General features: G+C 43.6%; 1 protein-coding gene and 2 long non-coding RNA genes across 4 annotated transcripts; 2 read left to right on the forward strand and 1 right to left on the reverse strand.

Annotated features, from left to right (window-relative positions):
• Positions 1-566: 566 nt before the first annotated feature.
• LOC124190280 lies at positions 567-7,472 on the forward strand. Its single transcript, XM_046582906.1, has 4 exons — positions 567-2,868; positions 2,986-6,471; positions 6,514-6,729; positions 7,345-7,472. Exons 1-4 carry the CDS (start codon positions 567-569, stop codon positions 7,470-7,472), a joined length of 6,132 nt encoding a protein of 2,043 aa, XP_046438862.1.
• Positions 7,473-11,261: 3,789 nt separating this feature from the next.
• On the reverse strand, positions 11,262-12,189 carry LOC124191537. 2 transcript variants are annotated; one of them, XR_006873470.1, is made up of 4 exons: positions 12,038-12,188; positions 11,882-11,957; positions 11,777-11,803; positions 11,262-11,547 (listed from the first exon to the last, which is right to left on the reverse strand). It is a non-coding gene; the product is annotated as an uncharacterized LOC124191537 (long non-coding RNA). The 2 variants fall into 2 exon arrangements; XR_006873471.1 differs by lacking the exon at positions 11,777-11,803 and having other exon boundaries at positions 12,038-12,189.
• Positions 12,190-12,268: 79 nt separating this feature from the next.
• On the forward strand, positions 12,269-13,261 carry LOC124191539. Its single transcript, XR_006873473.1, has 2 exons — positions 12,269-12,570; positions 12,766-13,261. It is a non-coding gene; the product is annotated as an uncharacterized LOC124191539 (long non-coding RNA).
• Positions 13,262-13,393: the final 132 nt, after the last annotated feature.

Genomic DNA, 13,393 nt, shown 5'->3' on the forward strand with positions numbered 1-13,393 from the left:
GCCTTCAAGGAGAGACCAAGGGAGCGATCCAAATCCAGGATCGCCTGGATCAGAAAACTAGAAGAGCAATAAGAAATTAAATTTCTCATCACTGTATTCCTAGGGATGTCGTATTTTCGATAAATACAGGATGCACCACTCTTCAATTATCTCACTCTAACTTTTCAATCTCAAAAAAAAAAAACATTCTTACATCAAACGGGAGACAAGCCAAAGGCCGACCTCCATAATAAAAACTTTTTTTCTTTTCCTCTCAACAAACAGGAACGCAGCATTCCAAAGGTGATTAGGTGAACGAGGGTCGAGCCAAAACTCAGCCGACCCACCGCTCATCACGCCATCTACTGAGAGGAAGGAGAGACGAAAAACTTTCACTCTCCAACAACACCGGCAGAGGCGCTGCAGTCAAACTTGAAGCAGCCACTCTCCAACAACACCGCAAGAGGCGCTGCAATCAAACTTGAAGCAGACACCTCAAGCAACCAAACAAACAAACAGGCTCAACAATTAATAATTAAACAAAAACAAACTAATCTAAAACCCTTTCTCTTTCAAAAACAATCAAGATGACTACTCCGACAAGCGAAGCGTCACGGAGAGGCATGAAAGGACATGTCACTCGCTGGATCAATAACATCCAGCAGTACGACAACGTGCAGATGGATCGCACAATCCACAACCTAGTGCTGGGAGCCGAATCCAACTTACGCAACATGTACAGCAAATACAAGCGACTCTCAGAGGGGGTCGCCAAAGACATGGAGCAAGCAGGAGCGACCCAAGAACAATTTCAAGCGGAAATCGACAGCCAAATCCAAGTTGAAGAGGATGTCGGTGACGCACTCATGATCGCAAAACGAAAAAGAGAAGAATTCAAAGAAATGCAAGACGCTGAAGAAAGAAAACGGCATGATCAGACGCTACTGCTCATGCTCCAGACGCAACAAGCAGCAGCGGACGCCACCAGGGCCCAGGAAAAAGCCGATCAAGATGCAGCCAGGGCCCAGGAAAAGGCCGATCAAGACGCTGCCAGGGCCCAAGAAAAAATCGACGAAGACGCTGCAAGAGCACAGGAAAGAGCAATCCGTCAACAAGAAAATCTGGATCAACAGAACTTGTTCCGACAACTGATTGCCGCCATTCCAGCAGCAGCTGCACCAGGAGCGCCAGCAGCTGCAGCAGCAGTTGCGTCAACTAAACTGCCAAAACGTCAAATCAAGCCGTTCAAAGGGGACGTGCTCGAATGGACAGCCTTCTGGGAAGGTTACAACGCAGCCGTCCACGAATCGGCCATTCCGGCGGTTCAAAAATTTGGATACCTTAAAGATTACTTGAAAGGTGAAGCACAACTGTGCGTGGAGAACCTGGAGCTGACAGACGCCAACTACACCGTCGCAATCACCCTCCTGAAGGCAAGATATGGCAAAACGGACGTCCTAATCGAGGCCCACACACAGAAATTGGACACGCTGCAACCAGTAAAAGACGTAGCTGATACCGCGGCACTCAGGTGCTTCCAGTTGACTATCCAGTCACACATCAATGCGTTGGAGACACTGGGAGTAGCAAGAGCCAGCCACGGGTGTCTCCTTGGATCAAGAATTTTGCGCTCGATCCCACTCAAACTTCAAGCAGAGTGGGCCAAATCAGCAACGAACAAGGTAACTGACATTGATCAAGTACTAAATTTTATCGAAGAGCAAGTTGAAGTCGCAGAGCGACTCAGCCGTCTGAGAGCTTCAACACAAAAGCCAGCCCAAAATTCTCAACAGCCGGCAAAATCAACACCACCTACTACACCGACAGCCTCTCAGCTCGGAGTCAGCAGCAAGCCGACTCCACAATCGAAACATTCAAGCAAAACAAGAAGAAATGGCAGTCCACCACCAAGGAGAGAGGCGACAGCATCATCTCCAAAAAAGCCAATGCTGCCATGCGTGTTCTGCAAGGAGATGCATTGGGCTATCAATTGCCCAATGGAGCTGAAAGAGAAAAAAGCAGTCATCACAAACGAAAAAAGATGCTCTAATTGTTTTGGTCATCACGAGACCACTGTTTGTTTTAATCCACACAGGTGCCAACGATGCCGAGCCAAGCACCACACATCCTTGTGTGCCGAGAAAGATACCAGATTCGGATCCTCAACGATAATTCCAAGCAAACCGGTCGCTGGGAGCAGCTCAACAACAGCATGTGCAAGCTCCTTTGGTGAAGTCATCCTAAAAACAGCAACCGTTTACATTACAGGCACGAATGGAAAACAAATCCGAGCGATTCTCTTTCTCGACGATGGCAGCCATAGAACATGGATTAAAAGGCAGATTTCGAAAGAGCTTCAACTAAAAATCATCCAAGTGGAACAGATCGCGACCAGGGCCTTCCGGCAGACAGAAGCCCCTCCAGCAGAAACACACAATGTGGTCGAGATGACGGTGCGGGGCACCTGGCCAGGAGCCCCAACGGTGCGTATTGAAGCTCTAGAAGCAACCGACAAAGTTGGAAGCACCGGCCCGTACCAAACCACAGAATTTGCAAGAAAGCTGTGGCTGGAGAATGAAAATTTGGCAGACGACCGATTCGAACGTGAAGGTGGAGACGAGGACGTTGGAATTCTTGTTGGAATGGACCAGATGTTCAACATCATGTTCAACGAACCAGCAACTATCAGCCCGTGCGGACTCAGAGCCTACACGTCCAAACTTGGGAAAGTCATCGGCGGTCCATCGCAAGAAAAATCATCGAAACAAAATCAAACAATTGTCAGTCAACTTCTAATCAATTCAAATCGCTCTCTTCCACAGATCACTTCACAGCCATCGAAATCCATCCAATCAAACAAGTCGGAAAGCAGGGAGACAGGAAATTCCAGTCTCCTTTCACTACCAGAAAATTCTGAACAGATCTGCTTTTACGACACAACAAAAGAAAACAAAAGGTTTGAAATGGAGAAATTGAATTTTGATCTCTCATTATTTTGGCGTCTAGAGAATTTTGCCAATCTGAACGACTGTGTTGCTGTGGAGAAGGACGATCAATTCCGCTCCTTCTGCAACGAAATCACACGATTCGAAGACGGCAGGTATTGCACGCCAATCCCGTGGACGACAGACAGATGGAGACTGGAAATCAACCACCAGATGGCAGCTACAAGATTGAGAAGCATGCTGTCCAAACTACGCAAATCTCCAGTCGACTTGGCCAACTACACCAAAGAAATCAACCAACTGATAACAAACGGATTCGTAGAAGAGGCTGATTTCAATTACGATGGCCTCCACACCTATCTACCGCATCATCCAGTCTACCGGACGGACAAGGCCACAACAAAAATCCGCCCAGTTTTCGACGGCGCCGCAAGATCCAAATATGGGCCGAGCCTCAACGATGTTTTGGAGACCGGACCGAATCTAAATCCTGATCTCCTCTCGGTCTTAATGCGCTTCCGGATGAACCGGATCGCCTGGATTGCGGATATTGAAAAAGCCTTTCTCAACATCGCGCTGCAACCCGAAGACGCCGAAGCGGTCAGATTTTTATGGCCGAAGGAGCCGAAAAATCCCGACTCCGAATTCATCGCGTACAAATGGAAAAGAGTGCCATTTGGGCTAAGTTCAAGTCCATTTCTTTTAAGAGTGACCATTAATAAACATTTGCTCTCAGTCAAACCCAGATTTCAGAAGACAGTCGAGCAAATTGAAGAGCAGCTTTACGTAGACGACTACCTCGGAGGTGCAGACATCGTGCCAACAGCAATAACCACAGTGGAAGAAACCGTCACGTTATTTTCAGAGGCCCAACTCAACATGAGGAGCTGGGCAACAAACAACAAAGAGCTCCGTGACTTTCTCACCGAAAAAGAAATGTCGAACCAGATAGTCGGAATCCTTTCTCCCACAATTGACGGACAGCACAAGGCACTGGGTCTTAGATGGGACACGAGCTCCGACTCATTTAAATTTGACCCTACATCTATAATGGAAGCAGCCGTGGAGATTGGAGAAAAAATCACCAAAAGGAAAATTCTAAGCATCTCAGCAAGAATATTCGACCCAATTGGTTTTCTAGCTCCCACAGTTTTACTCTTAAAAATAATCTATCAAAAACTTTGGGAAGGAGACATAGGTTGGGACGATGACGCCACACCCGAAGTGAAGAACACCTGGAGCAGCATCATGAAAGGACTGAAGGATCTACATAATTTGGAGATCCCACGATGGATCGGCTATTCAAAACCTTCCATCGTCTCCGCAGAAATTCACGTGTTCGGCGATGCATCAGAGGCAGCCTACGGAGCAGTAGCCTACGCACGGCTCCAACTGGAGAACGGAACTCCTTACACCATCCTCCTAGCCAGCAAAACGAGAGTGGCGCCTCTTCCAAAAAAGAAAGTAACGTTACCCAGACTCGAACTACTAAGCTCTTTGTTAGCAATCCGTTTAGGAGAGAAAATTCGAACCTCCCTTCACACCGAGTCGTGGAAAACGATCTACTGGACAGATTCCCTCGTCACACTCGGATGGATTAGAGGAGATCCTTATCGTTGGAGACCATTCGTACGAAATCAAGTAGAAACAATCAGAAAATTTTCAAAAGCGGAGTGGTGGAGACATTGCCCCGGATTGGAGAATCCAGCCGATCTCGCTTCGCGGGGAGCGCCAGCGCATGCGCTGGTAGATTCGAAACTCTGGTGGCACGGACCAGCCTGGCTAACAGAAGAAGAAAGCGAATGGCCGAATTCTCCAGAAAACCATTCCACCGAAACTCAAGAGAAAATCGAGGAAGAGGAGACGAAGAAAACGGCGACCGTCTCCTTTGCAGCGATCGAAACCGCCCAGCCAATTGAATGGCACCTCGAAAAGATCTCTACATGGACAAAACTACTCTTCAGAACAGCTTGGATCAACAGAGCGGTCAACCGTATGAGGAAAAGAACGCGCGGTCCAGGACTCGAACTAAAAGAAATAATCACAGTCGCCGGAACAGAAATCACAATCGACAAGATAGTCACCGAAGAGCTGAACGAAGCGGAGCTAGCCATCTGCAGACAGCTCCAAGTCGAACGCTATCCCAAAGCCTTTTGGACACTCCAGCACGGACTGGAGATTCACCCAAAGGAGAAAATCGCATCGCTCCGACCGGTCTGGGACAATCGAGATCGACTCATCCGAGTCACTGGAAGAGTAGCGCTCGCCCTCAGGGATCGAGACATTCAACCACCGATCCTTCTCCCAGCAAATCACCCGGTCGTAACTATGTTGATAATTAACAAACATGTATTCAATTCACACACAGGAGTAAAAACAACACTGTCAGAACTAAAAGAAAAATATTGGGTCGTGAAAGGACGCCAACAAGTGAGAAACGTTTGGTACACCTGTGTGAAGTGCCAGAAGCTGACTTCACCTCCTTTCCGACAAATAGCAGCGCCGCTACCAGCCAACCGACTCCGCGATGCCAGGGCATTTGAAATAACCGGAACCGATTTCGCTGGCCCGCTGTACTACAAAAACGCTACTCCGAAAAAGAAATCCAAATCGGCACCATCCGTCGAACAAGTCATTCCGGAACCTCCACCAGAAGAAGAGAACCCGGATGCAGCGGAGCTTCCCACCGAAGAAGCTCCCGAAGAAGAAGACGATGGCGACCAACCGGATCCAGCGCAACCAATCAACAAAAGGCAACCAAAAAGTTACGTGTGCATCTTTACTTGTGCCGTGACGAGAGCGATTCATCTGGAGCTGACCAAAGACATGACGGCTCGCTCCTTTCTATTAGCTTTCCGTCGATTCTCCGCCAGAAGAGGCCCAGTGTCAGTGATGTACAGTGACAACGCCCAAACATTCCGCTGTGTGTCTCGATTTCTTAAAAACATTCGATCCGACCCATCCGTTCACGACCTCCTCGCCATGAGAAGAACCAGCTGGATCTTCTCCGTTAGCCTCGCTCCATGGTGGGGCGGATTTTGGGAGAGAATGGTGAGGATCACGAAAGATCTCTTGAGACGATCCAACGGGCGTGCATGCCTCGCGTATGACGAACTGGAAGTGAGTTTAATCGAAACAGAAAGTGTGATTAACGCGAGACCGTTGAACTACATTGGAGAAGGAGCGGACGATCCGCTCCCGATCACTCCGAATCAGTTTCTCAACAATCGTCGTTCAACTTGTGCTACGCCGGAGCCAGCAGTCAACCTATTGGCTCCCGATTCAACAAGTGAACTACTCAAGAAAATGGATCAGAACAGGCGTGATTACGTCAGTGACTTGTGCTCGCGGTTCGTCTCCGATTACCTGATGCAGCTGGATAATTTTCACGCAAAAGGATCGTCAGGCAGAAAAATCCGCGTCGGAGAAGTCGTCGTAATCCACGACAAACTTTCCAAACGGCTCATGTGGGAGACGGGAGTAGTTAAAGAATTACTCCCCAGCTGCGACGGCCTAGTCCGATCCGCAATAGTTAAATTCCCAAACGGTAAATTATTAACCCGAGCCATTCAATGTTTATATCCCGTAGAATTGAGAGAAGATCAACCGGAAGATGTGGAGATCGCAGACGGTGCGTTGAATCCGGAGCCAGCTGAAGCAACTGCTCCGCAAATTCCAAATCCACCCGATCCGGCTCCACTCCCATTGCTCCCGATCGATCCAGCTGCCGTCGAAGAAGAAAATCCTGTGGCCAATCCGGCCGCAACTGACGTCGGCGAGGTCGAGTCCCAAGGCATGGGCTCTGGTGGGGAGTATGTTGGGAACGAAAGGCATCCCCAACGGCCGACGACTAGATCCGGCCGGACGACCCGGATTCCAGCTCACCTACGAGAATTCGATCTTCGGGGCCCCCGATAGGTGGCCCCTTGTTACCCGCCTGACTGTGTAAATTCTTTGTGCCCCTTCCCCCCCTGGTGTCAATGTAATGTTCCAGAGGGGGTCGGGCCCTCGCTGTCTTAATCTATTCGTACAACGAGTCAGGCTCAATACAATCAGTCTTGCAAATCTAAAATCAGTGTCATCTTTAATCATTTCAACTATTCGGTAAGGTAAAAAGTCTGACACACTACTTTCCTGCCGAACAAAAATTATGTTTCCATGAAGGCTTCTTCTTAGGCACATGTGCACAAGTTTTAACACTGATGTCAACACACTAGTGGAATTCCCATGGCCCAATAACATTCCGCAATTGCAACGTGACGCTATTACAATATGGCCATCTCTACCAGAAAACACGAAAGAAAGATACATCAAGAGAGCGAAGTACGAGTTTTTTCTCTATACAGGCAAAGTCATGGAAAATGAGTGAACATGAAATTATTTCAATATCTAATCCAATTGCATACGATTTAAAAAACAGGATCCAACGAAGGTGATGACATGGTCGACGAAATTCTACTGAAGAAGCTGCAGCGACCACCTCAACAATTAAGAGTTGTGTACGAGGAAGATTTCTTAACGGAGAGAAAAAATTGCGTTAAAAATTGAATAACGCTTAAAAATTCTCATGTTCTCTTTTCTTGAAAAATAAACGCAACTTAAGCTTTGAATTAAAAAGTGACCTTTTTAAATTTTTTTATGTGCGGCAAATCATTCATCTTCATTTTTTTCCGCTCCGACGCCTCGACATCCGGGTGAACAGCAAAATCGAATGTCGGTACGGCAACGAAGTTTCAGTAATCACCGGCTATCATTATACTCACCAATAGGTCTCGTGCGCCGTCCGGTCCTTGTGGTCCAGCCTGCCCTGGTGGTCCCGGTTATGCTATCGGGTTTGTTGTCATTTCGTCGTCTGTATGATGGGTAATCTTCTTGGGTTGTTGATAGATTTTTATCGTATACAGGGGCTTCTCTTGGATTCCTTTCGAATATTTCTTTTTTAAATTTTTTTTAAACGTCCCTACGGTGTTTACAAAAAAATATCGCCATTTCCTGCCCCAAGGGAAGAATGGAAAGAAGAGACGAAGGAATAAACTAAGAGGGGACAAAGGGGTGTGCGCGGGGTTCTCTTTCCTCGGGGCAGGATATAGTCTTTGAAAAAAAAATGCCTTTTACTTAAAAATTAATAATAAATAAACTACAATGACTATCGAGGGGAAATAAAAATTAAAAGATTATCTGATAACTAATGAGTGTAGTTATCCAATTATTAACGGGAACTGGAGACGACTGAAATGGTAAACATAAAACTAATACTGACACCGGCAAAACTCCATAAGCCGCCATGAAAAAACTGTTACTAGTTCACGTCCAATTTTTTTTCACAATTTCAGCGAACTGGAAACTTCGGACGTTAGCCAACTCTATTAAGTATTTCCTTTATATGTTTCTTCTCTGAATGACCAATCGTCACCTAATTTTGTACAAAATTCTGTCAAAATTTGATACGTGGAATATATAATAAACAAAAGAACAAAGGAGTAAGCACGTACTAAACAAAGGAGTACGAGCTTACTCCTTTGAGGAAACACGTTCTTAACAAAGGAGTAGTGCTTACTCCTTTGTTCTTATTCCATGATCTTTGAAAATACATGCCCGCATCTGCTTCTCCACGCTACGTTGCCAGATAAAACGGCTAAATAAAACAGGCCCCGAAGAGCCCTATCCATATATAATAAAAGAACAAGCTTTTTTGGGAGGAGCTTATTCATGTGCCTATGAGAGCACGCTGTGATTGGTCAGTCCAGTCGCCCATCAAGAGGGGTGAAAACCGCCGCAGGTTTTCACCCTCCTTGCTGATGGTCAAATAGGGGGGATTGCTGCAAAGGGGAAAGGGGGGAAAGACAATGGGGTAAATTTCCGCGCCGTTGCAAATAGAAGGGTGGGTACTGGCTCACACTCACAACGCAGTACGTGCATCGATTTCTACGCGGCAAATATCGATATGTCAAATAGCACCAAATTCAAATCGGCATTTCTGTTCGAAAAATACTGTTTTCCGCCCCCCTCCCCCCATAGATTTCCCCTCAGATCAAGTCACGTCTTATTTAAAGTTAAGCAATTGATGCAATTTTTTATCACGCGAAAATGTAGTTATTGGCGGGTAGAATAACGAATAGGAACCCACGGGCAGAATAACTTTGGACGAGATATCCACGGAATGATTTAAAATTTAAAAATATAGGTAGAAAATGACAATCTGTTGACTTGGCACGGGCAGATTTTTCAACGAGAAAAATTGGCGGGCAGATGGTAAACGGACATATCTGTCTTATAAAAAGAAATCAACTGAATTCCAATCGGCAGGCACCAGGCAGAAAACGAATAATTATCGAAATCACAACAATAGAAGAGCCTGTCACTACGCATGAAAAAAATTTCTTTTGTCTGGGAAGGGGCAGATTTCTACGATAACATTGGCACGGGCAGATGGGCAACGGCCCATGAGAATTTAGTAGTAAATGATCCATATTTATAATTTACCCATTTTGCTTAACAACCTGGGAAATAATCATAGGAAATTAATTAGTCGCAATCAAATTACATGGTTAAGTAATACGAATTGCTATCACAAGGCAACTACCTATGAAGAAACGGACGTTGCCAAAAAAGATTACATTTGAAGAAAAGCCTCCACGCAAGACCAAAATATCTATTGACTGGGCAGGGGCAGATTTTCACGAGAAAAATTAACAGGGCAGGTGGTCAACGGGACTACTTTTATGTTCACTATAGAAATTAGGAACACAAGTGAAAATTGCTGATCATTTTATTAGTGAAAGTTGCATCCATCGTTTTTGTTCTTTACGTTCGACACTCACGTTCCCTTACGTTCATTTCCTTTAAAAAAGGTGAAAAGCAAATGAGTTCAAATTTAAGCTAGACCTAAGTTCCCCGGTCTCGACCGGGCCCAAGTTACTAGTAGGAAAAGATAATAGAGGCACGCTGTCGACACAGATAAAGACCACTGGATGATTCTCTCCAAAAGAGAATTAACATGGCCAACTGTCGCCAACATTCTTGCTACCCTTCCTCCGATTTCTCCAATCTTGGACTACTTGTCCTGCCCTCTAGTGTTCGTTTTCATATCTACACTCTGCTTAATTCTATTCAATTGCAATGATTCAATTGATTTCTCTGCTTTTTCAATTGGAAAACGTCAAAATTAAATACAATATGAATTCTTAATAAAAATTTTCATGAAAAAATTACCTAGGACTTTTAAACGCCGGCAAAGAATTTTACCAAAACAGAAGGAAAACAATCTTCGTCTGCAAAACCCTTCGTAGCCTCGGTGCAGTACAGTACTTTATCCGCTAGAGGCACTACAAGCACTCCAAGAACTCGGGGCAGTAGGGATAGGGCTAAAAGGATAGCACATAATCAACCAGTCGTCTTTATCTATGCTGTCGAATTCGGCCATAAGGCTTCGTCCCAGCTTCTTTTTTTTTTTTTAAGTTGAGAAAAAGGGTGAGATCACCCCCCCCCCTCCCCCTATATTATTCGAATGAGACTAATGAAGTTCAATTCTGCTAGAAAGACGCTGCAACAGGTTTTGGTCGTTTTCATATGGAATCACCCTCTTGGTTAAAAGGGGCTGGATGTTAAATTGACAAATTTTTATTGGATGTATCTATCTGAAAAGGTACGCTCAAATTATAGCTAGTAATTTTCGCAACAAAGTATTGTTATGATTCGGGTTTTTTCTGTGAAATGTAGATACGACGTCAGTATTTCAAAGAAAGAAATGTCTTCCCGTCGTGGGAAGAGAAAGGAGAAGGAGAAGAAAGGGGATTGCGAGGCAGAGAGAGACGAGTAGGGAAGAGGAATAGTCGGGAATAGTTTCCCAATTTGGGGGCTTGTGGCTCGTTACGATGTGGCGCGTAACAGTATTGTCACGTAGCTATGGTATACAGGTCACAGTATGGTAACCTATCCTAACCAAACCTATAACCTATCCTAACATTTTCACCTTGCGGCTTGCGCGCGCTCGCGCATTCTAGTAGGACCATAAATGTAAAATGTTACCTCCTGAATCCTTGCCTGTGAGTCTGTTTGGAATGGAACCTATGTTCCGTTTGGTGTTGGGCTCTGTCTCTCTTACAGTATTATTATTACTTGCACTTTTTTAAGAATGTTTGTCATCTCATCATTTTAATTGTAATCAGTTAATTAATTTTTAATGGATAAGATAAGAAAAACCCCATTTTTTGGTAATGTGGTTGGTTAACGAACAAGAACAGTTCTTTTTTAGTTTTTCCGTTAATCCAAAGGTGTATACACACACACAAGAACCTTGCTAATACTCCTAAAACTTACAAATAAAAGAAACAGTCGTTGAACATTTAACTATTTATTAATTTTCTAAAGATGTACAGTTGGTGATGCAACAAAAGTGACTGAAGTATGAGTGAGTCACTCCCGTTGGTTTTATGATGCGAGGTCTAACCACTTCGCTAGTTACTTTAAAGGCCAGGTAGAGCAGAAGGGCAGCAAAGTACTTTGATGCCAGTCAAACATCTTTCTCCATCCCCAGTTGTGCTTGTGTCACGAACAACATGACCCTTTACGTTGCAACCTCCATCGCAAAATGGAGATGTTCCTTTCCAAACGCATCCATCACCTATAAAATAATTAGTTAAGCAGATTGAATTTTAATAATTCAAATAATAACCAAATTTCATAAGAAAATCATTGTAAAGGCTTCATTGGCCATTGGCCCCCCTAACCTAACCTAAACTAAAATCACTAGATCCCCTAGCGACAGGTACCAAGAGCTATGAATTCTCTATTAACACCCGGATCATTTTCATTTAAAATAATAAAAACTTATAATACTAATTTTTACATACGTGAATTAAAAACCTGGGCTACTTTATCTGTAACGGAAAAAGAGATTTTGTTATTAGTTGTTAAAAACTATAGTATAGACATTAAAGTTTTTTTAAAATGATTACCTAAGGTACTTTGAATATCAGATTGCGGTTTTGCAGCAATCAATACAGCCAAGGACAATACGGTGAAAAAGAAAACCTAAAACAACACATAATGAAATAAAGTTTAAAATGTTTGTGTTTTACAAAACAGAGCATGGCAGCTGCCGTTATTCCTACCGCGAAACGCGTGAAATGCATGATCAAAGCGTTGTATATGTTATTCGACTCCGCTCAACAAAGACAAGATGTATACTGATGCCAAACTGCGCAGGTTCCACGGCTTTTGTAGTTTTTCCTACGTGAGAGAATCACCATATTTAGAAAAAGAAGGCCAACAACCAACCAAGCTATAGTTGTTATAATAAGCCCGCCGTATGTTCTAAATACATTTTTCGGGGAGAGGCTATCAGATGAAGGTTGCTTGTAGTTAGCTGTAAATTCAAGGCAATGAATCTAGATACGCTTCCCTGTAAAGTTTCTAAACCTTGACAATTTATGTCATCTTCGTTTATTATGTCTTTTCTACTTCTATTTTCGTTTATGAAAATTCAACATTTTATCATTCATGCCACCTTTTTTTCTAAAGGTTGCACGATATAGGCCTGTAATAATGTGTGACTCAAATTTGAAATGTTTTTGCTGAATAAAACGAAGTCTGCAACAGGTCGTAATAAAACATCTTAAACAAGAATACGACGCCCATTTCAAAGGTAGGAACTAGGAAGGCATGATTAAACTTTTTAAATTGTTAAAAGAATTCGCATATCAGCTTCTCTACATATAAAGCATGTAGGCCAGAAATGGAATCCTAAAGCTTATTCATTATTTTCTACAGATTTTAAATTAATATGGAATTTTGTTTTTATTGTCCTGGCCTTCTCCCTTCTCTTATGCAAACGCCATAGTAACCATAAGAAATGTGAGCACCTCTTGCGTGACCATCCTCCAGGCACAAGCTATTCCAAGGTCACAATGCGAGATTATTATTTGTCTTTACAGTTCCAAGGTAATGATATTTATTATTATTACGCTGCCGTGTCTCACCGCAAACATTTTCGTTGAGGACCAGAGAAAAGGTGTTGAGGACGTTGAGTATTTGTGCGTATTTGTGTCTGGGTGACAATCAATCGCTGACTCATGTTCAAGGCCAACTCGATTGCAAGTACGTTTTTTTCTAAATGTTAATTATAAAAATTTCATGTTAAAAAACAAGTTTCATTACATTAAATTTATTCCGGAAAATTCCATAAAAAACGCGCAATGCATCCTTGAAAATCCAGCGTATTTTTCGTGATTTTAGAAGAAGGAACAACGCGTAAGAATGAAGGAAAACCCAGGTTGAGCAATAGGGAAAAAAAAAACTTGATTGTTCAGTTGCACAATTCAAATTAAGACGTGAATTCCAGAAAAGTTTTTGGTATACTAGAGAAAACCCAATGATTTTATAAAATATAAAAAAAACTCCTTGATTTGATCAGAAATGAACTTTAGTGGATTTTTATTACTCAAACATTAATGATGGGCCTAATTTAC

This window comes from Daphnia pulex, chromosome 3 (assembly GCF_021134715.1).
Source record: "Daphnia pulex isolate KAP4 chromosome 3, ASM2113471v1".
NCBI lineage: Eukaryota > Metazoa > Arthropoda > Branchiopoda > Diplostraca > Daphniidae > Daphnia > Daphnia pulex.